The 23,160-nt window shown below is 42.1% G+C and overlaps 1 protein-coding gene across 39 annotated transcripts in view; it reads left to right on the plus strand.

Annotated features, from left to right (window-relative positions):
- LOC118281563 (calcium-activated potassium channel slowpoke) overlaps positions 1-22,199 on the plus strand; it is a 64,384-nt gene extending 42,185 nt beyond the window's left edge. The window contains exons 3-27 of one of the 39 annotated variants that reach the window (XM_050706503.1): positions 82-178; positions 978-1,089; positions 1,392-1,543; positions 1,756-1,923; positions 2,924-3,015; positions 6,987-7,097; positions 7,622-7,727; positions 9,338-9,490; positions 9,578-9,733; positions 9,878-9,990; positions 11,656-11,811; positions 12,058-12,134; positions 12,448-12,483; positions 13,410-13,481; positions 15,196-15,258; positions 16,234-16,269; positions 16,626-16,758; positions 17,293-17,358; positions 18,126-18,297; positions 18,412-18,636; positions 18,717-19,011; positions 19,121-19,257; positions 19,476-19,612; positions 19,814-20,039; positions 20,118-22,199. In XM_050706503.1, coding sequence (XP_050562460.1) covers positions 82-178; positions 978-1,089; positions 1,392-1,543; positions 1,756-1,923; positions 2,924-3,015; positions 6,987-7,097; positions 7,622-7,727; positions 9,338-9,490; positions 9,578-9,733; positions 9,878-9,990; positions 11,656-11,811; positions 12,058-12,134; positions 12,448-12,483; positions 13,410-13,481; positions 15,196-15,258; positions 16,234-16,269; positions 16,626-16,758; positions 17,293-17,358; positions 18,126-18,297; positions 18,412-18,636; positions 18,717-19,011; positions 19,121-19,257; positions 19,476-19,612; positions 19,814-20,039; positions 20,118-20,207 — 3,181 coding nt within the window. In that variant the 3' untranslated portion in view covers positions 20,208-22,199. Of the gene's footprint in view, positions 1-81; positions 179-977; positions 1,090-1,391; positions 1,544-1,755; positions 1,924-2,923; positions 3,016-3,638; positions 3,731-4,332; positions 4,425-6,986; positions 7,098-7,621; positions 7,728-8,080; positions 8,187-9,337; positions 9,491-9,577; positions 9,734-9,877; positions 9,991-10,417; positions 10,531-11,655; positions 11,812-12,057; positions 12,135-12,447; positions 12,484-13,409; positions 13,482-13,983; positions 14,035-15,195; positions 15,259-16,233; positions 16,270-16,625; positions 16,759-17,292; positions 17,359-18,125; positions 18,298-18,411; positions 18,637-18,716; positions 19,012-19,120; positions 19,258-19,475; positions 19,613-19,813; positions 20,040-20,117 lie in introns of all 39 variants that reach the window. The other 38 variants (XM_050706505.1, XM_050706501.1, XM_050706504.1 and 35 more) reach the window with 38 other exon arrangements.
- Positions 22,200-23,160: the final 961 nt, after the last annotated feature.

Below are 23,160 nucleotides of genomic sequence, written 5' to 3' on the forward strand. Positions count from 1 at the left end.
ATAGCTTCAAGTGAACCTGTTCCTATCTGTTGTCGTTGTTAGTGTGTGTGCATGTGCTATATACCGACTGTTTGATTTCAGTGAAGAGGTTGAGCGATGTCAGAAATGGAGCGACAATATTACTCAGCAAATCGACCTTGCCTTTAACATATTTTTTATGGTCTACTTTTTTATACGAGTAAGTTGAATTTTGTTATTTTTTTTTTATCGTCTGAATATTTTTTGATGATTCGACGTTGTCAAATATAAATATAATTATGCACACATTGCAATACATGCATGCTGTGGTGGCAAATTGTGACAATGTACCCTTTGTCAAACCATATCAATAACGTCACTATGTGTACGAATGTTATGAATTCGTTATATTTATTTTTAAATGTGAACCACCAATATTTTCTCGAGTCGAAGATCAAGAGGCACTAATGTGTTTAATATCAAGAACACTAGTATATTTCTCAACATGTAAACATATATATGTGTAACATCAAGAAAGAAGATCATCACTTAAAAGTGTAACGGAAGACATCTCATACACGTTGACGGGTGGACGCCATTACCCATCCTTTTACGTAAACACCATAGAAGAATGGGTCACGGCGCCTTCTTTGTCCCAATCATCAAGTGCAACATCAGCAGCGTCGCCATTTTCCAAGACGTATTTTTATACTCTAAGCTAAGCTTTAGACGAAGGTGCCTCGATACACGGCGGCCGATAGTCCGTTGATCCGAACGGCTTTCATCTATCGGCCCGCTAGTGCCTTACAACCTTACTCGTCTCGCCTTCAGAGAATTGTTGCTCTATTCTGAACTTCTTCAAGGCCGCATTTAGTTGCTCAAACAAAAATCGATAAATAATGGCGATCTAAATGCGACCCTATTTTATTTACCTTCTCTATTTATTTTCTGTGTGTGTTATATATGAAAGTGAGAATGATATATAGAAAATATATACCGTGTGTTTATTTCTGTTTCAGTTTATAGCAGCTAGTGACAAACTATGGTTCATGCTCGAGATGTATTCATTTGTAGATTATTTCACGATACCCCCATCCTTTGTATCAATATACCTCGATAGAACGTGGATAGGTGAGTTGTCAATCCGTTTTTTTACTTACAATAATATAAGTTAATGATTTTTCCTTATGTATTCTTAGTTTGTTTAATTGCTTTTCAACAACTGATGATTTTTCTAACTTGCCCTATCCCATTTTCACCAGTTATCGTTATGTCCCATGAGGTGAATTTATAGCCTTAAACGATATATAATGAGTAATGAGAATTATCAAAATTCGAATATTATTGACTGAATCGGTATCTTTTGAATACTTATATACTGTCTATATATTTGATTGTAAGACCTATTTAACGCCTGTTTCTCTCTGTTTCAGGGCTGAGATTTCTCAGAGCTCTACGCTTAATGACCGTGCCTGATATTTTGCAATACCTCAATATATTAAAAACATCGAGCTCAATTCGGTTGGCGCAATTAGTTTCTATATTTATATCAGTGTGGCTGACCGCTGCCGGCATTATTCATTTGGTAAGTGTTCGACGTAAAATATATTGTTTTCTAGTATTGTTAGTATACAATAAACCAATATGCAGGTTAATATGAGGAGAGGCAGGCCATGCTTGCAAACAGCAAATGTCGGGTTCGATCCCTGATTGTTTGGCAAAAAATACAAAGAATCAATAGCATTTTGTAAACGGCTTAAAAGATGTTTGCTCATTTATCAATTTGTGGTGTTTCAGCTGGAAAACTCTGGTGACCCATTAGAGTTCGAGAATGCCCAGAAACTATCGTACTGGACGTGCGTGTACTTCCTGATAGTCACCATGTCCACTGTAGGTTACGGTGACGTATTCTGTCACACAGTACTTGGAAGAACATTTTTGGTTTTTTTTCTCCTCGTTGGCTTGGTAAGTTTCACTTTCATCTGTTTTCTTCTGAATCTCTTTGAATTAAATTTTTAATGATTTAAATTAAATTTAAAGTCAAAATATTTGAAAGATATTGTTGCAAGGGGACGCAAGTCTCTAAGAACTTTGTTTGTAGTGGCATCTGGAACACAACATTTGTTAATTTTCAAGTTATAAAGTAGTTTCATACTTCCTTACTTACGGCTACTGAGTCGTTGCGACAAGCTTGCGGTTCCTTGTATGATGCTAAATTAATAACAAAGCAAAAGGAAACATAACAAACATTTGCAGTGTAACGGTTACAATATAGTTGACATGGGACTTGCTAGACAAGTGGTTTATCGCACAGCTCGTTGAATGATTGTAAGCCTGAGTAGTGCACCACGAGTAGACGCATGATAGGATGAGGCTCGCGAGACGCCGAGCGGCCCCGCCCGGGCGGACTCCTCACCGCCACATGTGCATCTTCTAACTTCCCGGCTTCGAAGGACTATCTTTCGACTATCGCCGACTACTCAATTTTAATACGCTTTTCTTCGAGCGGCTGCATGGGTGTATTTTGTTTTTTCTTTTGCTTTGTTACGTGTTAGTACCGCGAACGTGCCGCCGGAGGATCTGTCTCGCCGCGCTTAGAGTACGGAGTGTACTGGGGACTGGTCCGAACGAGATACGTAGCGCTAGGCGAGCGCGCGCGTGTCTGTCAGTCGCGCTACAGTGTCAGTGTGGCGCCCGCCGCCTCGGCGACCCGGTGCCGCGTCCCACCCCTCCCACCTCGCGATGCATGCCGCACCACGCCTGGCTGTGTTCAGTTGCTCACATCACCGGTAGACACACACTACTTCCTTTTATTTTTATTTCGCTCCGCTACCGGCTACACTTTACGACTCAGCGTCACCATAGAGAGTATACCGATCTCAGTGTGGACATTGTCGTGCACCACTCGATGGTGTCCGCGTGCGATGCGGCCCTCATGTGCGAACGACACCGTGGTCTGTTGCAGGCAATGTTCGCTAGTAGCATTCCCGAAATTATAGAGCTGGTAGGAAGTAGGTCCAAGTACAGTGGCGAGCTGAAGCGTGAACATGGAAAGAGGTATCCGTTTGATAATATAAAGTGATCGTCGAAAGCTCGGGCGCTTCATCCCGTGCCACGCTCGGGAAGAACCGGCCGAGCTCTCGGCGAGCACGTGGAATCATCACCTATCAGAAAGCTTGCTCAGTGCCGTCAGATGTATTGTGTCATCTACTCGCGTGCACGCGCGGGTCCAGGCGGCGGGCGGCGGGCGGCGCCTCGCCCGGCGCCACGCGCGCGTGTCGCCGCGGCGAGCGCGGCCGCGCGGCCCGTCGGCTCGGCCAGCCCGTGTTCGCGTCTACCAAGCGTCTATACCGAATGCCCACGTTTTTAGTTTAGGTACCGGTCGAACCGATTTCTTTTTAAGTTCTGTTCATCGATTAGTTAGCGTATGTATCCTTAGGCTTTGCATGCACCCGGTCACGAGTCCCGTCACGGCTCCCGCCGCTAGCGTAGCTCGGCACGGCACCCAAGTCCCGCACACCCACACACAGCCACAGCCACACGCAGACAGACGACACTCATCGCACACAGCCTCGTGCGCGAGGGTTCGCGGGCCGGGCGGGCGGGGCGGGGCGGGGCGGGCGCGCGGGGGCGGGCCGGGGGCGCGGCCACTCACCTCACGGTGTTGCTGTGTATCGTAGGCTGTGTTCGCCAGCTGGATCCCCGAGATCACGGAGCTGGCGGCGCAGCGGAACAAATACGGCGGCCGGTACAACAAGGACGTCCGCCGCAGGTACCCTGCTCTCACGCCCCCGCTCCACGCGGCTTCCTGCCTTCCTACCTCTCACGGTTTCGATCTTGGTTGATTGAATGCGGAGTTTGCTAATGAAATTTATTAATCCTTCACTAGAATCGGTCTCTCGGTGCCGTGGCGCATGCTCGAAGAGTTAGCTCCCGGCGGCCGCGCCCCTCTCCCCGAACTAGAGAGACAGGCGCGCGGTCGACCGACGCACTACTACATGCCTTTTTTCGTAAATTTTACTCGAGATACCGTTGAGCTTTTTAATCCTTTCTAACGAGACTAGATCTGGAGAGAGCCGATGTAAAGTTTTGTAATGCTGTCGATGAAGTAGTGTTTGGTTTGTTCGCTTGCACACGATGCCTGTCGCCACGCTGTAGCGCTAGCTCCGGCACTCGCCACAGTCCCGCGACACACAGCCAGTGCCGCGCCGCGCCGTCCCGCCGCGCCGTCCCGCCACGCGCCGCCGCGCCGCGCGGGGCGAGTCGCCGCCGCACCGCGCACGCACCGCCGTGCACCGCGCGCGCGCGCCGGCGACTCGCCCCCGCTCTCGGTTCAATCAATGTGAACGTCTTGTTTTGTCTGTCGGCGTTTAGGCGATATTTGCCAGTTGTATCCCAGAGATAATTGACTTAATCGGCACTAGACCCAAGTATGGCGGCACCCTCAAGAATGAGCGGGGACGCAGGTGAGCCGCTGTCTTCACTCCGTTCCGTTGAATGTGTTCCGTGTTGTGACATCTATTCTTCCTTTTCCTCTCTTAGCACGCTTCTGTGTTCTCACTTATCTTGGCGGGACGAAAGTCCCGCGAGTTGTCTTTGTTTTTATGAGTCGATATTGATTGTAAATTATCTTTGAATTGATTTGAGTTCAGTTGAATAGTGAACAGCAGATAGTGGCTAGTGTTATCGCTCGTCATTATAGGTATCATGATTATGTTCTGTTAGTACGTACGTAAAGTAAAGGAATGTTAACGTAAAGCTTAGTTACGGAGAGTTAAATGTTGAGTGGTACCGTACTGTAGTGCGTTGTTGGAGTTCCGGTGTGCGTTGCAAGACAAGCGAGGCGTCGACAGCCCGTCCCTGCGCGCTGTGGGCACGCGCTGTTGATGCGACGCACCCTGCCTTCCCCTCCCGGCCTGGCCTGGCCCGCGCCCTCCCGCCGTCCGCTCCGCTCCGTTCTACTCCTGCCTGCACGACTTACTGTTACTTGTACTTGTACTCTTAATGTTGACCCTCTTAATGTTTTTGATATCTGTAATGTAATTTTGAGTCGACCCCCTCGGTTATTTTAGTGTAATGTATTTTCGTAAATATATATATTCATAGAGCGTGGCAAGGCTGTGTGCATTGAGGACATTTTTAACGCAAAATTAGTTTAGTTTTATTGAACATATCATTTGACATGATTGACATCATCCTAGCAACAATACACCAATCATTTTATGAAAAAGTTATGGATTGAATTTGGAAACTGTTTGCAATGTTTATGGATCGTATTAAAGATACAAGGTAGACAGATTTACTGTTTATATGAATAAAAATGAAATCAGTTCCTTTGCCACACCTTAGATGAATAATAGTTGCATGATCGTGTAGACATGAGCTGTTTGCATCCTTTGGTTTATACTTTCTTATTTTCTGCTCTGTGATGATTTTCTGATTCTTGTTTATATTTTATTTAACAACATTAACCTTCATTTCACTTACGGACTGTCGACTCACATTCCAACAGACGAAGTGTCCACCTAACAGTGTCGATAAGAACTTATTAAGAATTGCGACTCTGGCTCCAACATGATACAATATTATTGTAAACTTAGATACATACATGCTATGTCCAAATGTTACAAATATCCCAAATACATAAACTGTACTGAGACGCAAGCTTTTACTGTTTATATACAATTTTTATCTACACACAGTACGAAAGTATATTGCCGTAGAGCTGAAGCGTAGAGTAATAAGTTGTTATGTACAGAGAAACACGTGCCATACACTTGTTCACTATTTATTTATTAAACCACGAAGTAATTAGATCACAAGACAGAATATATGTTACTTACTGAACAGATTTAAGTAATTATTTACCTAAGTACTTACATAATATTTTATGCTGTGTCTAGATAAGAATACACAAGCTGACTCTTTGGTTAGACAAACGCGTTTGTTTAAACAAGAACAAGCATAGCTTATGTACATATTATGCCGTGTTATAACAGAAGCGTTAGATTTAAAGTTAATTAATTCAGTGCCTACAGGCTAAAAAGCGTAAATAAATGTCTTTGGCGCGCCAACCGAACAGTCAGCATGTTAACATGTAGCTACCCAAGTCATTACAACACAAATATTTCTCCTCCATGCAAAGTAATGCTATTGTTGTTGTATGTCCCCCTTGAGACACTACATATGTCCTGCAAGCGACCTCAACAACCCCTCTCCATAGCCGTCGTCTCATTTTATTTTCTTTTATTTTTTTTAGTGTGGTAGATAGTTACACAAGTCCTGAACGAAACTGAGCTTTCTAGAAATTAACGTTCATTTATTTGTGACCGTGATTAAATATTATTATATAATTGCCATTTTGAAGGCCCAATGTTTGCCAATTATGCAATAGTAATGTCAAAGATAAAATGTTTAAACAATTACTCGAATACGGACCACAAACTAATGAACTGATAGATTTAATATATGGACGTTTTAATTTGCAAACTACGCCATTGTTTTGTACAAAATCTATTACTGGTACAACGTAGCATCTTTGTCAAAATGTTTGATTCTTATACAATTGGCGATAGTGAAACAATGGCGTCGTTAATGTATATGTAGCTTCTCTTCACGCTTCTATCACTTACTGTTTTGTTTAACCCTGCCGTGACCTGTTTCTTTTCAATATTTTATTACTTACCAATTACTTCCATCTGGTCCCAGGTGTTAAATAAAACTTCAAATTGCTGTTACTTCTGTCTTTTCCTTCTTCTACTTTTAAGATAAGCTTCTTGAAAATTTGCTTTTTAAAAGAATCAAGCCAATGTAAATGATTTAATATTTTAACAACACGAAGCTTAAAAATAATGACAATTTTGCAATTTTCCAATAAGTTATACTTTCAAACTTACAAGCTTTGAGATTTTCTGAGAACTCGCTTCTGAAGCTTCTTTCTTTGTTTTTCAAAATGCAAATTGATTTCGTAGTTGCACCTTGAGTGAAGCGGAGTGGGTCGGTGTTATAACATACTTGTACGGTTTCAGGCATATTGTGGTCTGTGGACACATAACTTACGAGTCAGTGAGCCATTTTTTAAAAGACTTCCTACATGAGGACAGAGAGGATGTAGACGTCGAAGTTGTTTTTTTACACAGGTATGTATGAACACAATCACTTTATTATTTAATATAAGATCAATTAATGAAATGAAACAAGATATAATTCTAAATTCACTATCTCAGTTAAACAAATATATCTTATACTTAACTTGAGAAAATGATTGATTGATTGCTGCGTATAAATGTTACAATATTAATTTGATCACTGTGGCAGCAATTGTACGATAGAAGAATATTGTAAACATTTTCATTTTAACTGGACTCAATGAGACAAACATCACTTTCTTAGATAACATAAATACGATTTACTAACGTTTAAAATATTCTTCTACGTACTTACTGAATTATTTACTATACATATGTGTGACGTATTGTTCAGTATATTGACATCCGAATATACTGAAACATAATTGAACCGCCATCACGTAAACTATGTAAAGGATGTATCCTCGGTGGCAATGACAAGTGAGTGGGTAGGTGCGGCCCTCGGTGTCGCATCGCGTGTGACTTGTGCCAGTGTCGAGGGTGGTGTGTCATGTATGCTCCGACGACGCTTTCAGAAAAGAGCCCGACCTTGAGCTGGAAGGTCTCCTCAAGCGTCACTACACCACCGTCGAGTTTTTTCAGGGTACAATGATGAATGCCGTCGACCTTGAACGAGTCAAGGTTAGAAAACAACCATAGAGCAGGCATTAGATTAACGCACGGCCGTAATTCTCATTGACGCGTCTACGTGAATCAGTACTTTTTTTTATTTATTTATATGTGCATAAAACAGAACTGTTTCTTCTGTAAAGATGCTGTTTCATAGTCACAGTAGGTATTGATCACTTTGGTAACGTTTATCTTGTGATTATTTTGATGCAATCATTGCTTCTCACGGTGCTGCGAGGCCGCCGAGGCGACCCCGCACCACCACACGACTGCGTATTTTGGTACTAGAGTTGCATGGTAAGGCCACGCCAGGCGGCGGACTGTCCGGTAACCATGGCAGGTTGTTAACTGAGCGTTCATGACAGGAAACCGCCCGACCTGGAGCTCGAAGGCCTGTTCAAGAGGCACTTTACCACTGTGGAATTCTTTCAAGGCACCATTATGAATCCAATCGACCTACAGAGGGTGAAAGTAAGTAAATGTGACACACACAAAAAATAACAAAATGGGCGTGGTGTCGGTTTGACGATGTAACATATTGTCTAGAGTAGAGCGATGCTCGTAACCTATCGCGCGAGGTTGTGGCGCGGCGCTCGGTACGTGCCGAGCCAAGGGCCGCACGCTACGGAGCGCCGCGGGACTGTGCTCTCTGCCCGCCCACCATGTGTCTGATTGGGTGTTGTTGCAATGCTGGCCCGTTTGTCACTTCGATATCGATTTTCTGTACGATCCGATCGCAATATTGGCATTAATGGCTGCCGAAGAAAGGGTTTCCATTTCAAAATTAACATTTTTATAAGTAGTCGAGTACAGTTATCGATTGTCGATATTTTTGGGTAAGTTGGCATGGCTTATGGAATGGACGCGCTTGTCTGCATTGTACTTCTTCTTTGACCCCACCTGCTTATTATGAAATGATTACCACACAAAACAATTGATTGAAGTCGTAAGTTCGTTTGATGATTTCTTGTGATTAAACAATTGCCGAAATTTTATTAAAATAATTTACAAAGACGTGGTTTTCATTTTTATTTTCAGCAAAAATTCTGCATGCGCAACTTTCACGCTTTTGTAAACCTCAGCTTGTTAGAGTGTAGTAGTACTAACATACAACCTTTACTAATATGTGTCTCTGTCTTTCCTCCTAACGATTGATGTGTTCTAACTCTTGGTAACTTAGTGTGTTCTCGTTTGGTTGGTAAGTGTTGTGACCCATAAATGTTTTATTGCTTTATGCCCCAAAAACTGCATTGATATATGTACAATTGATATATCCAAGCAATACGATGCTTGTGAATGCAACGTAACTATAAAGTCTATTGGACCATGCTGCAACTCTTGTGGCTGCCAATTAATCTGTGAGCCCTCCTTGTAAATCAATGTTACCTGGTTGTATCCTCAGCTAAAGCTTGACACGAATCTATAAGCTTGTCATGCAGATGGTACCTACAATGAAATGCTTAAAAGTGATAGTGAACATCAACTTTTGGGTTCTAAACCCATATTAAAGAGATCAAAAAGTATTTTTTCTATGACTACATCTATCACTTTAAAAGCTTCATTCCCACCATCTTAATGACAAGCGCTCTCCAACAAGATGTTGTAACTGGTGTATCGTGTAGGTACATGAAGCAGACGCGTGCCTGGTGCTGGCCAACAAGTACTGCCAGGACCCCGACGCAGAGGACGCCGCCAACATCATGAGAGTCATCTCTATCAAGAACTACTCCGACGACATCAGGGTCATCATACAGCTGATGCAATATCATAATAAGGTTCGTACTTCATACATCTATGAATATATGTACCTACCTATATTTGTAAAATGTAAGTTTCTACATAAATGTGCCAACATTTTGCAGGCCTACCTCCTAAACATTCCATCATGGGACTGGAAGCAAGGCGACGACGTCATCTGCTTGGCGGAGCTGAAACTCGGCTTCATCGCGCAGAGCTGCCTCGCGCCCGGCTTCTCCACCATGATGGCCAACCTGTTCGCCATGCGCAGCTTCAAGACGGTCAGCCTCCTCCTTTACTACGCACTCACTATATACTACCCTCGAGTACTGTCAGAGACCGACCTCTCACCCTCGGCCGGATAGCGCTCGTGTCGCTCTCTGAACGTACTCAGGTTCTAACGATACTATGCGGCATTTCCACAGTCACAAGAAATGGCTATATGGACTAATGACTACATGCGAGGTACCGGCATGGAGATGTACACCGAGACACTTAGTTCCACGTTTATCGGGATGCCGTTCAAACAGGCCGCAGAGTAAGTGGCTGCGAACGAGATGCTTTCAATAACGTGACACGAGACCACGTCACACACACCTTTTATACATTACCAGTGTTTGAGCAACCCATCGTGATGACAGGACAATCAATACTAACCAACTACGAGACGCATAGCTTATCATTTCAGTGTTTTTGTTTGCGAGCTTATCGTCTGTGATTTTTGAATAAATATCAGTGTTTTTTTTTCGATTTCATTACCATAGGTACTGCACTGAATAACGTTTTAGCCGATAACATGTATAGAAAATAATATAGGGTCATGATAATACTAATTGTGAATAGATTTATAATATAGCCGACGACAGCGAGCAGCGAGTGGCAGAGCCGAGCGGACGCGATAGCCTGTCGAGGTGGCTACGACTAACATAGCACGAGCTTTAGCGAATCCTATTGGTTGATTGCAGTCCCCCGACACACAAGCTTGGCAGAACGATTACCTGCAGGGTACGGGCTGCGAGATGTACACGGAGACACTGTCGACCTCCTTCACGGGAATGAGCTTCCCGCAAGCGAGCGAGTAAGACTCCCCTCGATCCTTGGGCCGCCTGCACCGCACCGTAGACACAGTGTGCCGACTTGCTAACCCTAGCTATACCTGAGTGTGCACATATCCGATAACCTAGTCACCGGTAGCCTGGATATCTTAGTACTAAACTTATTCTCTAACTTTTCAGAATAGATTGTGCATGTTGAATGGGTAATTTATTAGACGATAGTGGTATGTATTCTATTCTAGGCTATAGTACGAGCCGTGCGGTTTACACCGACAAGTTTTCTAATTATTCCATTTTATCAACTGATTTAAACTTTTCTATTACACCCCGACATTTTATCACCTTGATTGGTTCATTTTGATGAACCTGACGATATCAAATAAATACTTCAGTGCAGTAAAAGAAAATTGTGAAAATTCTGCCATTGGTATATATCATTGTCATGACGCACTTCTTGGGCTTAATTGCACATTTCTCTATTAACTCTATGGAAACTATCATCAACTTCTATTTCAATGGTATTTGGGTACTTCATGGTTTCTGGTCTTCTATTTATACTGCTTTTTATATTATATACAGGAGGAATATATGTGTATGTACGTATATCTAATAGAAATATGATATATTTATAATATGTACATTGTAAGTATATGTAGAACTAGAATATGCATGATTTCCTCTTAAATGTATGTATATAAATATATTATTTATGTAAATTCTATTGTAAGCTTTAGTACATAAAAGAGCTTTTTGTTTAGAAAAAATCCAATCTAGTTGTCGTCTGTAGCATGTGATTGTATTTAAATATAATAATTCGTAGTCACAATTTGTAAGTAATTAAGTTTCAAGTAAAGTATCTAAGTTTCAAGTACCTAAATAATTATTTAATAGTCTTGTATATTTGTGCGTCAGTATCTCTGCTGGCGTATGAAATTATAAGAATAATGTTGCAGTTTTATATTCCTAGTCATTGGAAGCAAGTTATCAAAAACCTGAACAGTAATAAAATTGAGACAGATGTCTTGTTATATCTATATTCCTACAAGCTTTAGAGAGTATCTTAGCTAATGCGACCAAGTGAATAGAAACTCGTAATGTATAAACTATAATGATGGAACGTGTCGGTACATCATGTGACTCTCCTCCAGATTATGCTTCACGAAGCTGAAGCTGCTGCTGCTCGCCATCGAGATCAAGGGCGAGGAGGGCGCCGACAGCAAGATCTCCATCAACCCGCGCAGCGCCAAGATCCACGCCAACACGCAAGGCTTCTTTATAGCGCAGTCCGCTGACGAGGTCAAAAGGTTAGAGCTCCCTGCCTCTCCATTCTCTTCTAAAACTAATACTCCTAGCTGCTGGTAGACTCGTACTTTACGCCTGAACAGTGCAAGGAACTTAGCGACTCTTCAATGTTCGTAGTCTTTCAAATACAAGAGATTCCTTCGTTCTGATAGCTTCCTGCTGTCGTTGACTCTCTTCTAATGACTGTTTGTCGGCCGAAGTCGTAGCGTCTCTCTCCTTAGTACTTACTACAACTATTATCATTCCAGAGCTTGGTATTATTGCAAGGCCTGCCACGAGGACATCAAAGACGAAACGCTCATCAAGAAGTGCAAATGCAAAAACTGTAAGATCACTGTATTGCTATCATTACTAATACATTGCATTCTTTAGCGAGACAATCTGTACAGAATAATTGAACATACAATACTTTAAGCTAACTTTCTCAACTTGGACTATTCTGTGACATTCTTTCTGGAAATATAAATGTTGTAACGAAGTGTGTCCCGTAATATGTGTGTCACTACACAAGTGTACTACACGTAGGCAGTAGGCAGGCCCGGCCCGTTGGCCGGCTCGCACACAGACTCGCTCGACTCACTCTCTGTTTTCTTTCTACGTGTGAGACATTAATGAATATTGTTCGGCTAAACTTTTAGTGACCGCGCACCAGCGGAAGGTTGGAGCCGACATAGGTAACTTGCACCACACCTAACCTCACAACTTGACGTTTTCCGATATTTATTTTTCGTGTCTATAATTTTGTTGAGTTGCTTTAGTGGTGTTGCGTCCGTACCTCACTGACTGGATCGGCTGCAAGGCATTATCTTGACCCGTGCTCGTTCACACCCTATACTTAGCGATCATTGTGTATGTCCGCTCGCTCGTGAATGGATTCCGCCACAAGATGAAGCACTCCGACACTTCACCATTTTTCTGCCTTTTGAGATTCGCTCTGTTTCTGTATCGATTGAGAGGATTTAGTGCATCATACAATACCGCTTAATATTCACACCCAATCAGGACTTGTACATAGTACTAATGTATTAATCACACAGCAATCACATGTCAAAATTATTTAAAGAGTGCTGCGTGCAGCACGCAATGCGCTGCGACTCTGCGGGAGTTGAACACGATTGCTATGATGCACTTCTGAGCCCAGCACAGACAGTACTATGCATGTAAACATTCAATAATACGTAGAACTAAATACCGCAAACTGCAAGTGCACCGTCATGTCCCCGACACTTAGATGTATACTACTGTACGTACTCGTAAATACGAATCCACGAAAGCATGTCTCAGAACGAAAGGAGTGAAGATCTCAAACTGCTGTTAAGATTGCCCATCGAGAGTGAGCTTGGAGGACAAAGACTTTGAGGACAGTTCCGGCTTGTCTGTGCTAACGACAGTGACTAACACAGGGAGGGAACTGAATGCGGTCGCGATCCATCATATTCATCCACGCTTTGACAGAATCAAATTCAACCGCTCTCAACACCGATCGACATGACACATAGCCTCACTGCACTGAATTTGATTCTACCAAACTCATTAACACAAATAAAACCATAAATGCTAGGAGCGTACATTCGTATTGTCAGTGTTTGGATTTTTACAGATGTTGGAATGATGATGATGCAGACTGGGATGGTGAAACAAAGTCTTAATACGTACCGTGCTTGTCTCGACGGTACGGAAACGAAATGACAGATATACCGTATTACCGTACCTTACACACGTATAGTTTGTTTGCATCAACTAACCATTGCTATGGTCGAATTGATACTGGGCTACAATATACCAATGCTAATACACGATAAAACGACACACGCAACTAGTATAGCGCAGCTAGGCTACGACACTATATTAACTACAGCTCGCTTACTACGCGACATAACCTAGGTAGCGACTCTCCGCTCTCAGTTGGACACTGCCACGACTGTCACCATGTAGGAGCTGGCCGCTGTTACTGCCGGCCGGGCGGCGCCGCGCGCCAGTCCGGCCGGTACTAATGGGGCCGTACTGTGCGTCTCCATCAACTATATTCCCTACTGAGAGAACTCTAGCTTTGCATCTCTGTCTGCATAAGAACTGTTATTATTTGCGTATCTTCTGTTCCACCTATTACAATTAAAACAGGTTAAATTGGATTGTGTAACAAGTGAGTTTAAACGTATTGTTTCTCGGTTCAGTGGCTACGTTCAGGAAGGGCGTACGAGCCGTCCAGATGGTTGGCAGGGCAAGTACGTAACCTTAATGTGTATAAGATTCAGTGTACATGTCAATGTGATGTTTGTACGCGACATGTGGGGGGGTGACTCCTGGCCACCGATCGCTAATAGCAAACGTGTCCTGTTTTATCATTGTCTTGTCTTATACGTTTCTATATGTGCATTATACAGCAGTTAGATGTTTGCCTCTCTATTAGACGATATTTAAAACATCGAGAGACATTATGTGATGTCGTTTATTTATTTTGGTGTTGTTGTTATTATATTATTATATCTCAAAATATTTTTCTAGGAGTATTTTGATCCCTGATTTTCTGCATCGACATAGTCCCTCAGATATTGATGTTGTGAAGTAATAGATTTTACAAGAAATTCATTTATAATTTTATTCTGCTTTCGAGTTGAAAAGATGAGTTAATGAGCCCCTGCATAGGGAACGTTTAGATGCTCCCGCCTCGATAGAACCGCGCGGACCTAGCAGTCGTTAGCTGCTGCGTCCCAATCTGCCGAACAATTTGGTATACTCGCCTTATTCTTATCATATCCCTGTAATATTTACAATCTCTAATTTCATTTGAGCCTTCAGTTCTTAGTACGCCAGTTCCATTCTAATCACACCATGTTTTCATACTCGCATACCCTTTGCATTAGCCATGGTAATCCCTAGGGTTCTAAATCCATTTAATTCAAGATGTGAGACATAATATTCTAGCACGTAGAGCTTGTCTACTAGTTAGAGATTTCGTTTTGTGTGTCGTTTGTATCCGTAGCTTTGTGTTTGTTGCATGCGTGGTGGTAGGTATTGTTGTAACCCGTAGCTTTAATCAGTAGCCGTGACTAATATTTTCTTGTTTACTAAGTAATTTGACTGTGTATCGGTTTCATCTTCAGCTTACTTTGGCGCTTCTCTCTGGACGGCCACGTCTGTTAACTTCGTGCTACTATATCTAACACTAGAAACAAAACACATTTTGTATTAATTTTTTGTGCAATTCAATATCAAATCCGCTAATTGCTTTCAAATATTTGGAAAGATGAAACCGATGATTGTATTCTGAAGTGATCTGAGTCTATTTGGACAGACCGGGCTCACGCTGTACTATATCGCGATGTGCTGTAGGAACTGTATTTACTGAGTGGAGTGGAATGCGAACTTGTGCTGATGTTTTGCAGATGATCACCATCCTCCCCCCACCTTCACGCCGCCAGAGTTGCCCAAGAAGGTCCATGTTCGAGGTACATCTCAGGCTCCGAGCCGAGTGTTTTTTTTTTTGTTTTCTTTTAATCATCGGCCCACTGATCCATTTGACCGGCAATATGCTTCGTCCCCGGTTACCGGAAGGAACCGTGCACCTAGTTGCTTTGTCACGCATTACTTCATAGCGCGCACTGACAGTGGCGGCCGGCAGCCCCGGCAGCAGTAGTTACACGTCCCGCCGCCGCTCCGCGGAGCGACACTTCTAAACTAACAGCCTCACACTCAATTTCACAAAAAGTCCCGAATAACTAAATTGTAATGAACACGAATCAAAATCATTTTGTTTTTATTTTACTTTTGCATTCACTATTTCAATGAGTAATGAGTGAACAACGATTGAATTGTTTCATCGATCTATGCTTCTTGGTAAACTCTAAAGCGGATGTATTATCATTTGTGGTTTGTACCCCTCTGCCGCGCATTGCAAATATTCATGGCATTGCATTTATTTGTCTGAATGATTAAATACCTACCATCTTTATTAAAAGAGTTGCCAATTCGTGGATGATATTATTTTCTACTAGTGTTACCATTTAATCATACAAAATATCTACCTATACCCAAATCAAACAAATCTTGTCCAAAATTGGCAACGCTAAAGTGAATGCTATGTGGGTACATTTATGCTTTTGTTGTAGAATATCGATTTCAAATTAATAATTTTATAATAATTATAAGTGTACCTCAGTAACTTACAATTTTTAACAATCTTAAATATTTAATTCAGAGGCTGTTATGACACTGGTCAAGTCTCTTAAAGTTAGAATAAAATTAAATAAAATTAAAAAAAAATCTACGTGCATTCAATAACTTGTAAAATTAGTGGAATGTTTGAAAAATGAAGTAAAGTAAAAGTAAGAAAAGTAAAATGTTAAAGTAAACTCACGAGCTTTGCTACCCACACTTATCCATTGTGTAATATTTCCGGATAAATCTTAGTTATTGCCTTTCAGGTGAAATTGCGAGAGAAAGAGGGGAGGATACTAGTTGTAAGTATTCGAATTAGAATATCACTGAAATAAACATTGGGTGCTAGGACCCGGTCCATCCTTGCTTGGGTAATAAGAGGATTTTAAAAACAACAATGTGTCTCAATTATAATACCTAAGTCTATCTAAGCTAAAAAACATATACGTCCACAAAAGTAATGAGCTGGTGTTTTAAAACCTGTACCCTTAGTACGAGATTGCTTTACGTTAACGAGAACGAGTTCGGCGCTCTGATTGGTTGGTTCATTCAAGCCGGCCAATCACAAGGCCCCTAATCGCAACAAACATTTTAATAAGAGCAACGTCCTAAACCAAAAAGGAACTTTGTAAAAGACGCATAAAAATTCTTGGTTCAGTAATAAATCGCAACCATCGGAGCGTGGCGCCGACAACGCTGCTGTCTCCGAGCGCCAACCAGCTGGTGAACACCACCACCACGAGACAGGTCAACAAGGTGAAGCCCAACGTCAACAGGGCACCGCCGGACACGTGAGTCACACACACATTACATCCCCACTCGTTTTCACTAAGTTATCAATGTCCTCGAGTGAGGATACGTGATGATACTACATTTACAAACGTGATAAAATCCTTGCTCCCCTTAACACTTAATATTTTTCTATTTTTCGTCTAAATTAGAGGTTTCCCTTCAGTCACGTATCAACACTCTTCCTGAAACAACGCTATAATTGTTGCTTTCTCTGGAGCCAAGCAACACAACCCGTGTACTAATTATTTCAAGTCCTATCTTATGGTCAAAAACGGCTTCAGAAACTTAGAAACTAGCCCGTTCCAACAAAGTCCAATTTATAATATTAATATTAAAATATGAATATAAATCTTAGCCATTAAAGTCTCTTCTTCTATCCCTAATTTCTCTATCTGTCGCGGCTTCTTATTCAAGTATTTTAATTATTTTTATTTTAGCACAGTGTGCACAAGCACTAAACTGATATTTACCTGACCGCATTTATTTCCTTTAAAACAAAAGAACGGAGACGACTCTTTGACCCTGTGTTACAGGAATCCCCAGGATCAAGATACCAATTACCAGGCCTATCACCTTGCCTACGAAGTGAAAAAACTCATGTAATTGAAAATTATTCAGCTAGATCATTTTATTATCAGTAGTTTTGATATTTGCAAAGTACTTGAATTCTTTTACACGAGTTAAGTCAGCAATGTGTGAATGTTGCCTACATTGCGTCCGCACTGCACGGTCCCCGGACTCGCCAGTGCTGACATCTGCGCAGACTTTCCTCGAAGTTCGTAGCGAGTAGTGCTTGCCTCACTAGTCAGATATTTTAGTTCGAATACGTAAACCAGATTATTTTATTGTTACCGTATACTGCACTTGAATTGAGCACGACACATCTACAGCATGTTTATGTCACTTTATGTTTATACACAATATTTATGTCTGCGATGCATATTCTTGTACATTTGTAGTGTATTTAGATATTGTCATTGTCCGCAGTGCCTACAACACCTACAGTAGTTTCAAATTGTTCCACTTGTAATATACATAAGTTAACTTCAGCTATTGATTCTAGTAACAATCCGATACCAAGTCTAATTCAGTCAATAATTGTGCTGCCCAAAATCCCCCCATTGTAGTGAATTAGATATGATCTTCCGTAGAAGCTATTCTTATTTCTCAACTCTTTATACATACAACCCATACCTACCCAGTAACAGAAATTTAATTTGTTCCCCTAAACCTCTCAAATTCTTCTATTAGATTAAAATTGGAAAGCATAAAAATTAAAACTCTAAATGATTTACATAAATACGTAACTTGGACGCAAACTGCATGTACTTTATGAATGCGGTTTCTAATTGTGATATTTGCACAGGCCTACGAGTAGAAGCAGTGGTGGTAACCAAAACAGCAATGGCGTCAGCCTGCCCGCGGGCCTGGCTGATGACCAGTCGAAAGATTTCGACTTCGAAAAGACTGAAATGAAGTACGACTCCACTGGAATGTTCCATTGGAGCCCTGCGAGGAATTTGGAAGATTGTATTTTAGTAAGTACCTAATGTACTCTAAATGTTTAAACCTGATTCGATGCGTCAGAAACAACATCAGAAAGAGAACTAAATAGTTTACAATTTTTATAAATCTCAAAATATCTTTTACAGGACCGAAATCAGGCGGCCATGACAGTTCTGAACGGGCACGTGGTAGTGTGTTTGTTCGCGGACCCAGACTCGCCGCTCATCGGGCTACGGAACCTGGTGATGCCGCTGCGAGCCTCCAACTTCCACTACCACGAGCTCAAGCACGTCGTCATCGTGGGAAGCGTCGACTACATTAGGAGAGAGTGGAAGATGTTGCAGAATCTACCGAAGATTTCTGTTTTGAATGTAAGAAATTACTTCATATATGTATTTCATAATGAAGTTTCTTTGCGAATATGTCTGTAATGATATGTCCTGTTCCTCAGGGTTCACCGCTAAGCCGGGCTGACTTGCGTGCAGTGAATGTGAACTTGTGCGACATGTGCTGCATCCTGTCGGCGAAGGTGCCATCGAACGATGACCCGACGCTGGCCGACAAGGAAGCTATCTTGGCTTCGCTGAACATCAAGGCGATGACGTTCGACGACACGATAGGAGTGCTGAGCGCCGGCGTCACCAACGGCAGCAGCGCGGCGCCGCCCCCGCCTGGTGCGCCGCCCGCGCCCGTCTTACTACAGCGCCGGGGGTCCGTCTATGGTGCCAATGTGCCTATGATTACTGGTTAGTGTCGTATTTCATTTTATCTCACTTCTGCAATGACATTACATAATAATATCTTCTTCAACACCTTTGGACTTCCAACTTTATAATTTCCCCGTACTCTCGGCAGAGTTGGTGAACGACAGTAACGTGCAGTTCCTGGACCAGGACGACGACGACGACCCGGACACGGAGCTGTACCTGACGCAGCCCTTCGCGTGCGGTACAGCCTTCGCCGTCAGCGTACTCGACTCACTTATGTCCACCGTACGTTGACACTACATATTCTGTTCTTTCAATCATTCTGATGACCTCTGGTCTTTTAATGAACACAATAATAAATGTTTGTTTTCTCGATAATACGAAAATTGTATTAACAGGATTTTTCAACAGTAAACTTTTTTTCATTCTTATTTTGCGCTGCAAAACTTTGCTGCAGTTTTTTGTACTGTTAAGCGCTTAAAATGAGCTTGAATTTGTTCCAGACTTATTTCAACCAAAATGCCTTAACGTTGATCCGCTCGTTGATCACGGGCGGCGCGACGCCGGAGCTGGAGCTCATCCTGGCCGAGGGCGCGGGGCTGCGCGGCGGGTACTCCACGCCAGAGAGCTTAGCTAATAGGTAACTACGTTATACAAGCATATCAAGACAGTTGCTCATGTCCTTGCGCGCATTGGGCTTCATTGCCTTTGCCTTAGATAACTTTCTTCAGACGTCCACAAACATATTGTCTATTGACTAAAATCTCTCATTGTCTCCTAATATTTGCAAGTTCACAGCTTAGCATGGGTTCATTTAGTAATGTACACCGATTGTTCTCAGGGATCGGTGTAGAGTGGGTCAGATTTCGTTGTACGACGGTCCACTAGCGCAGTTTGGCGAGGCTGGCAAGTACGGCGACCTGTTCGTGGCCGCGCTCAGCACGTATGGCATGCTGTGCATCGGCCTGTACCGGTTCCGGGACACGTCCTCCTCCTGCGACGCCAGCAGCAAGCGATACGTCATCACCAACCCGCCCGATGACTTCTCGCTGCTACCTACCGACCAGGTATTGTATGACCGTGTACATGACATGGTGTCGAGTGAGTGGTGAAGGTGTGTATGTACTGACGTGGTGTGTGTGCAGGTGTTCGTGCTGATGCAGTTCGACCCGGGCGTGGAGTACCGGTCGTCGCGGCGCGCGGCGGCGGGCGCGGGCAAGGACGACGCCTCCTGACTATTGCTGTGCAGCGCCCTCACGGACGGGCCCTACTCCTACATCTAGGCAGTAGGCCCCCGCCCGACACTCCCGCCCCTCCCCCCGCCCTCACCCCGCCCATTCCCGCACTCTTCACTTCGACTCTTGGGTAAACGTCCACGTACTATTGATTAGATTTTGTCCTGACTTCTTTAGTCGTGAATGAGAGTGCTGCTACCTCTACTCTGTCCCGTTTTGTTTTGGTTTTGTCGACAGTATATGTTAGTATTCTGAGTTGAACACTTCCTGCACAGCAATCTACACTCCTCAAACGCACTCTTGTATAGTCTAGCATTGGTTTGTTTAGCAGAATATATCTACCAAAAACAATGAAATAACAGAACCCTAAAGTAAAATATTTATTAATTGCCTACTTCTACAGCGACTGGTCTCACAGTCCGTAGAAGTTTAATCAGTTGAGAGTACTATCTAAATACTTATTTGTCACGACGAGGCAGTCGATAGAAGCCACAAGAGAAGATAGAATACGAGCTGTAAGCAGTACAGAATTACTAGAAAGCGCTTAAGAATATAGAAAAGCTTTCGATGTGTAGGGTAAGACGGTAGAAGGAGTTCAAGTTCGGTAAAAGTAAAACGCTGTTGTTAACGAGTATAAAGTATATAAAAGTTCTAAAATAATTTAAGACAACAGTAGAGAGTCGATTTGAAAGGTTATGGCACCTCACACCAGCTATGTTACCTGTGTATGCCGCAGTACGGCGCTGATGTCAACACTGTCGAGGTACGTGCATGTAACACCCAGAGCTCAGTGTGTCGCCACCGCACCTCCAGTGGTGGGTGTCGACACACCACGTAGCAGACGTCAGGACGCCTGCCTCGACGTGCTGACACCAGTGATACACGATGCACTTTTGACTCACATCAAATATCGACACGTTATACCAAATACAACTATCTTCAATATTGATAATTTTATTACGATACGGTGATGGTTTAGTTATAGGATTTGTTTATTTAAGGTGTTGGGATGTAACAAACACATGTGCACACACATTATATATCGACTGTGTCCTGACCACACCTCTTTGTCTTGCAACAACAGTAGTTCTTCTCACATCCAATGCAGCGAGTCAAATATTCCAAAGAGCTACGATTGGATCAGAAAGGATACATAATTCCCACGTAAAGAATAAAGAACAACTGTTGTGTTGTATATCAAGTCGTCACTACTTCTGACTGATACTTCTACAAACTGTCGTCGATTTCTTTACGCGACATTTTGTCTACAATCTTTTCTCTTTTTTAAATATATCTTCAACTTCTGGTTTCCTAAAGTTTCTTCTAATAATTGTAAGCAATGCTCAACGAGAGGAACCTTTAAAACTTTTAATTGCATGACAACATCTCGTGTAAATGGACATAGGTGTAGGCTATCGCTTTTCTTAGAATATCCATTCCTTATTCAGTAGTTTTTTTTCTGTCACGTTTCACGTAATTAAGTGCTACTTATAGAGCTGAAATATAGACATATTATAGCATTTAATGTTATTCATCGACTGATTGTTAAGCACATCATATCATCATCAATACTTTGTGATTGTACCAAGTTATTTAGTCACTATTTTTTAAGTTTTTAGATGTTTAATTTTTCCATGGGTTCACATTGAATTCATTATTTAGTTATAAGACACTCTGCCATATTCAAAAGTGCACGTATGGTAGTAGTCTGCATACAGTTCCATTGCTCATTGTTTATCTTCTATTTTTATTACATTTTTATAATCTAAGGGGTTAGACAACTCGTTGAATATTTTCATGCAGAATCGTACTTCCTCGTAACCTTTCAGACAGTTGAGAGAGAACGAACCTATCCAAGTTGACGCGTTATTTCACCTTGAAATCTGCATAAAAGTATCATCAACTGTTATATGAACATAGTAACTTCCAGCCTCACCTTATAGTACCACGTTTTTTGTTTTATTTTTATTTCAATAAAATTATATTATGCTATTTTTTTCTTTTTATTTTCTTTTATGTTTTTCCTAATATTTGGCGGGGGGATTGTCAAAGTGGACGTGATATACGGATGGCGCTGCACATAAATACCAATGAACTGAAACAATTAATATACTACAAAACGATGCCATTGCGAGATTAGTTCAACTTCGAAGATGGTTTTTTTGTTTGCGAGGACACCGAGTGCGAAGTGTAATTTTGCTGTAAATGTGTGATATTATTTTCGAATCGTTGTTAAAATAGAGAGGCTTCTGAAGCCTGCGATGTATTTAGTGTTAACTCCGGGTGCTTTGACGATTGTGGACTCTCATAGTTTACTATGTTGATTGTATTAGATAAGATACCGTAGCCGGCTGCACTCCTCCTCGCGCTCACCAACGTTCAGACGGCCATTCGGCAGTGCAGTTGGTTAGAGGTCCTTTTTTTAGAATTTATTAGGCATTAGTTAACATTGCCTCACCAGTTAGAATCATTACAGTACCTCGAATAGTACGTAATACAACGTAACGCAATAATTATTACTAACATACAAGATGTTTGATGAATGACGAACCTACGATACGAGTACCCCACAAGTCCGCTACGCGTCGCACGCACGCAACAGCACTAATGTTTATATTATTACCTAATAATTAATAAATACCTCAATTTTACTGATAGTAAGTATATTTGAAAGTATTTAAAGTTTTATCAAACATCCTGTACATAGTTGTCTTTATCACACTCATATAGATATCATTTCATTCGAATAGACTAGGCAAAACCGGCCTTAATTACAGTACATAGGATAATGTGTAAAGTTTTCACGAACATTCGAATGTGTCTTCGTGAATGTAACAACGTATGCGCTCTACGAGTACCCGAACATGTGTGTTAGTCCTGAGTATATCCTGTGCTCATTCGGTCCAAACACGGAACAGCACAGCTACCCTAGTTCGTAAAGGAATTGAATGCA

This window comes from Spodoptera frugiperda, chromosome 29 (assembly GCF_023101765.2).
Source record: "Spodoptera frugiperda isolate SF20-4 chromosome 29, AGI-APGP_CSIRO_Sfru_2.0, whole genome shotgun sequence".
Lineage (NCBI taxonomy): Eukaryota > Metazoa > Arthropoda > Insecta > Lepidoptera > Noctuidae > Spodoptera > Spodoptera frugiperda.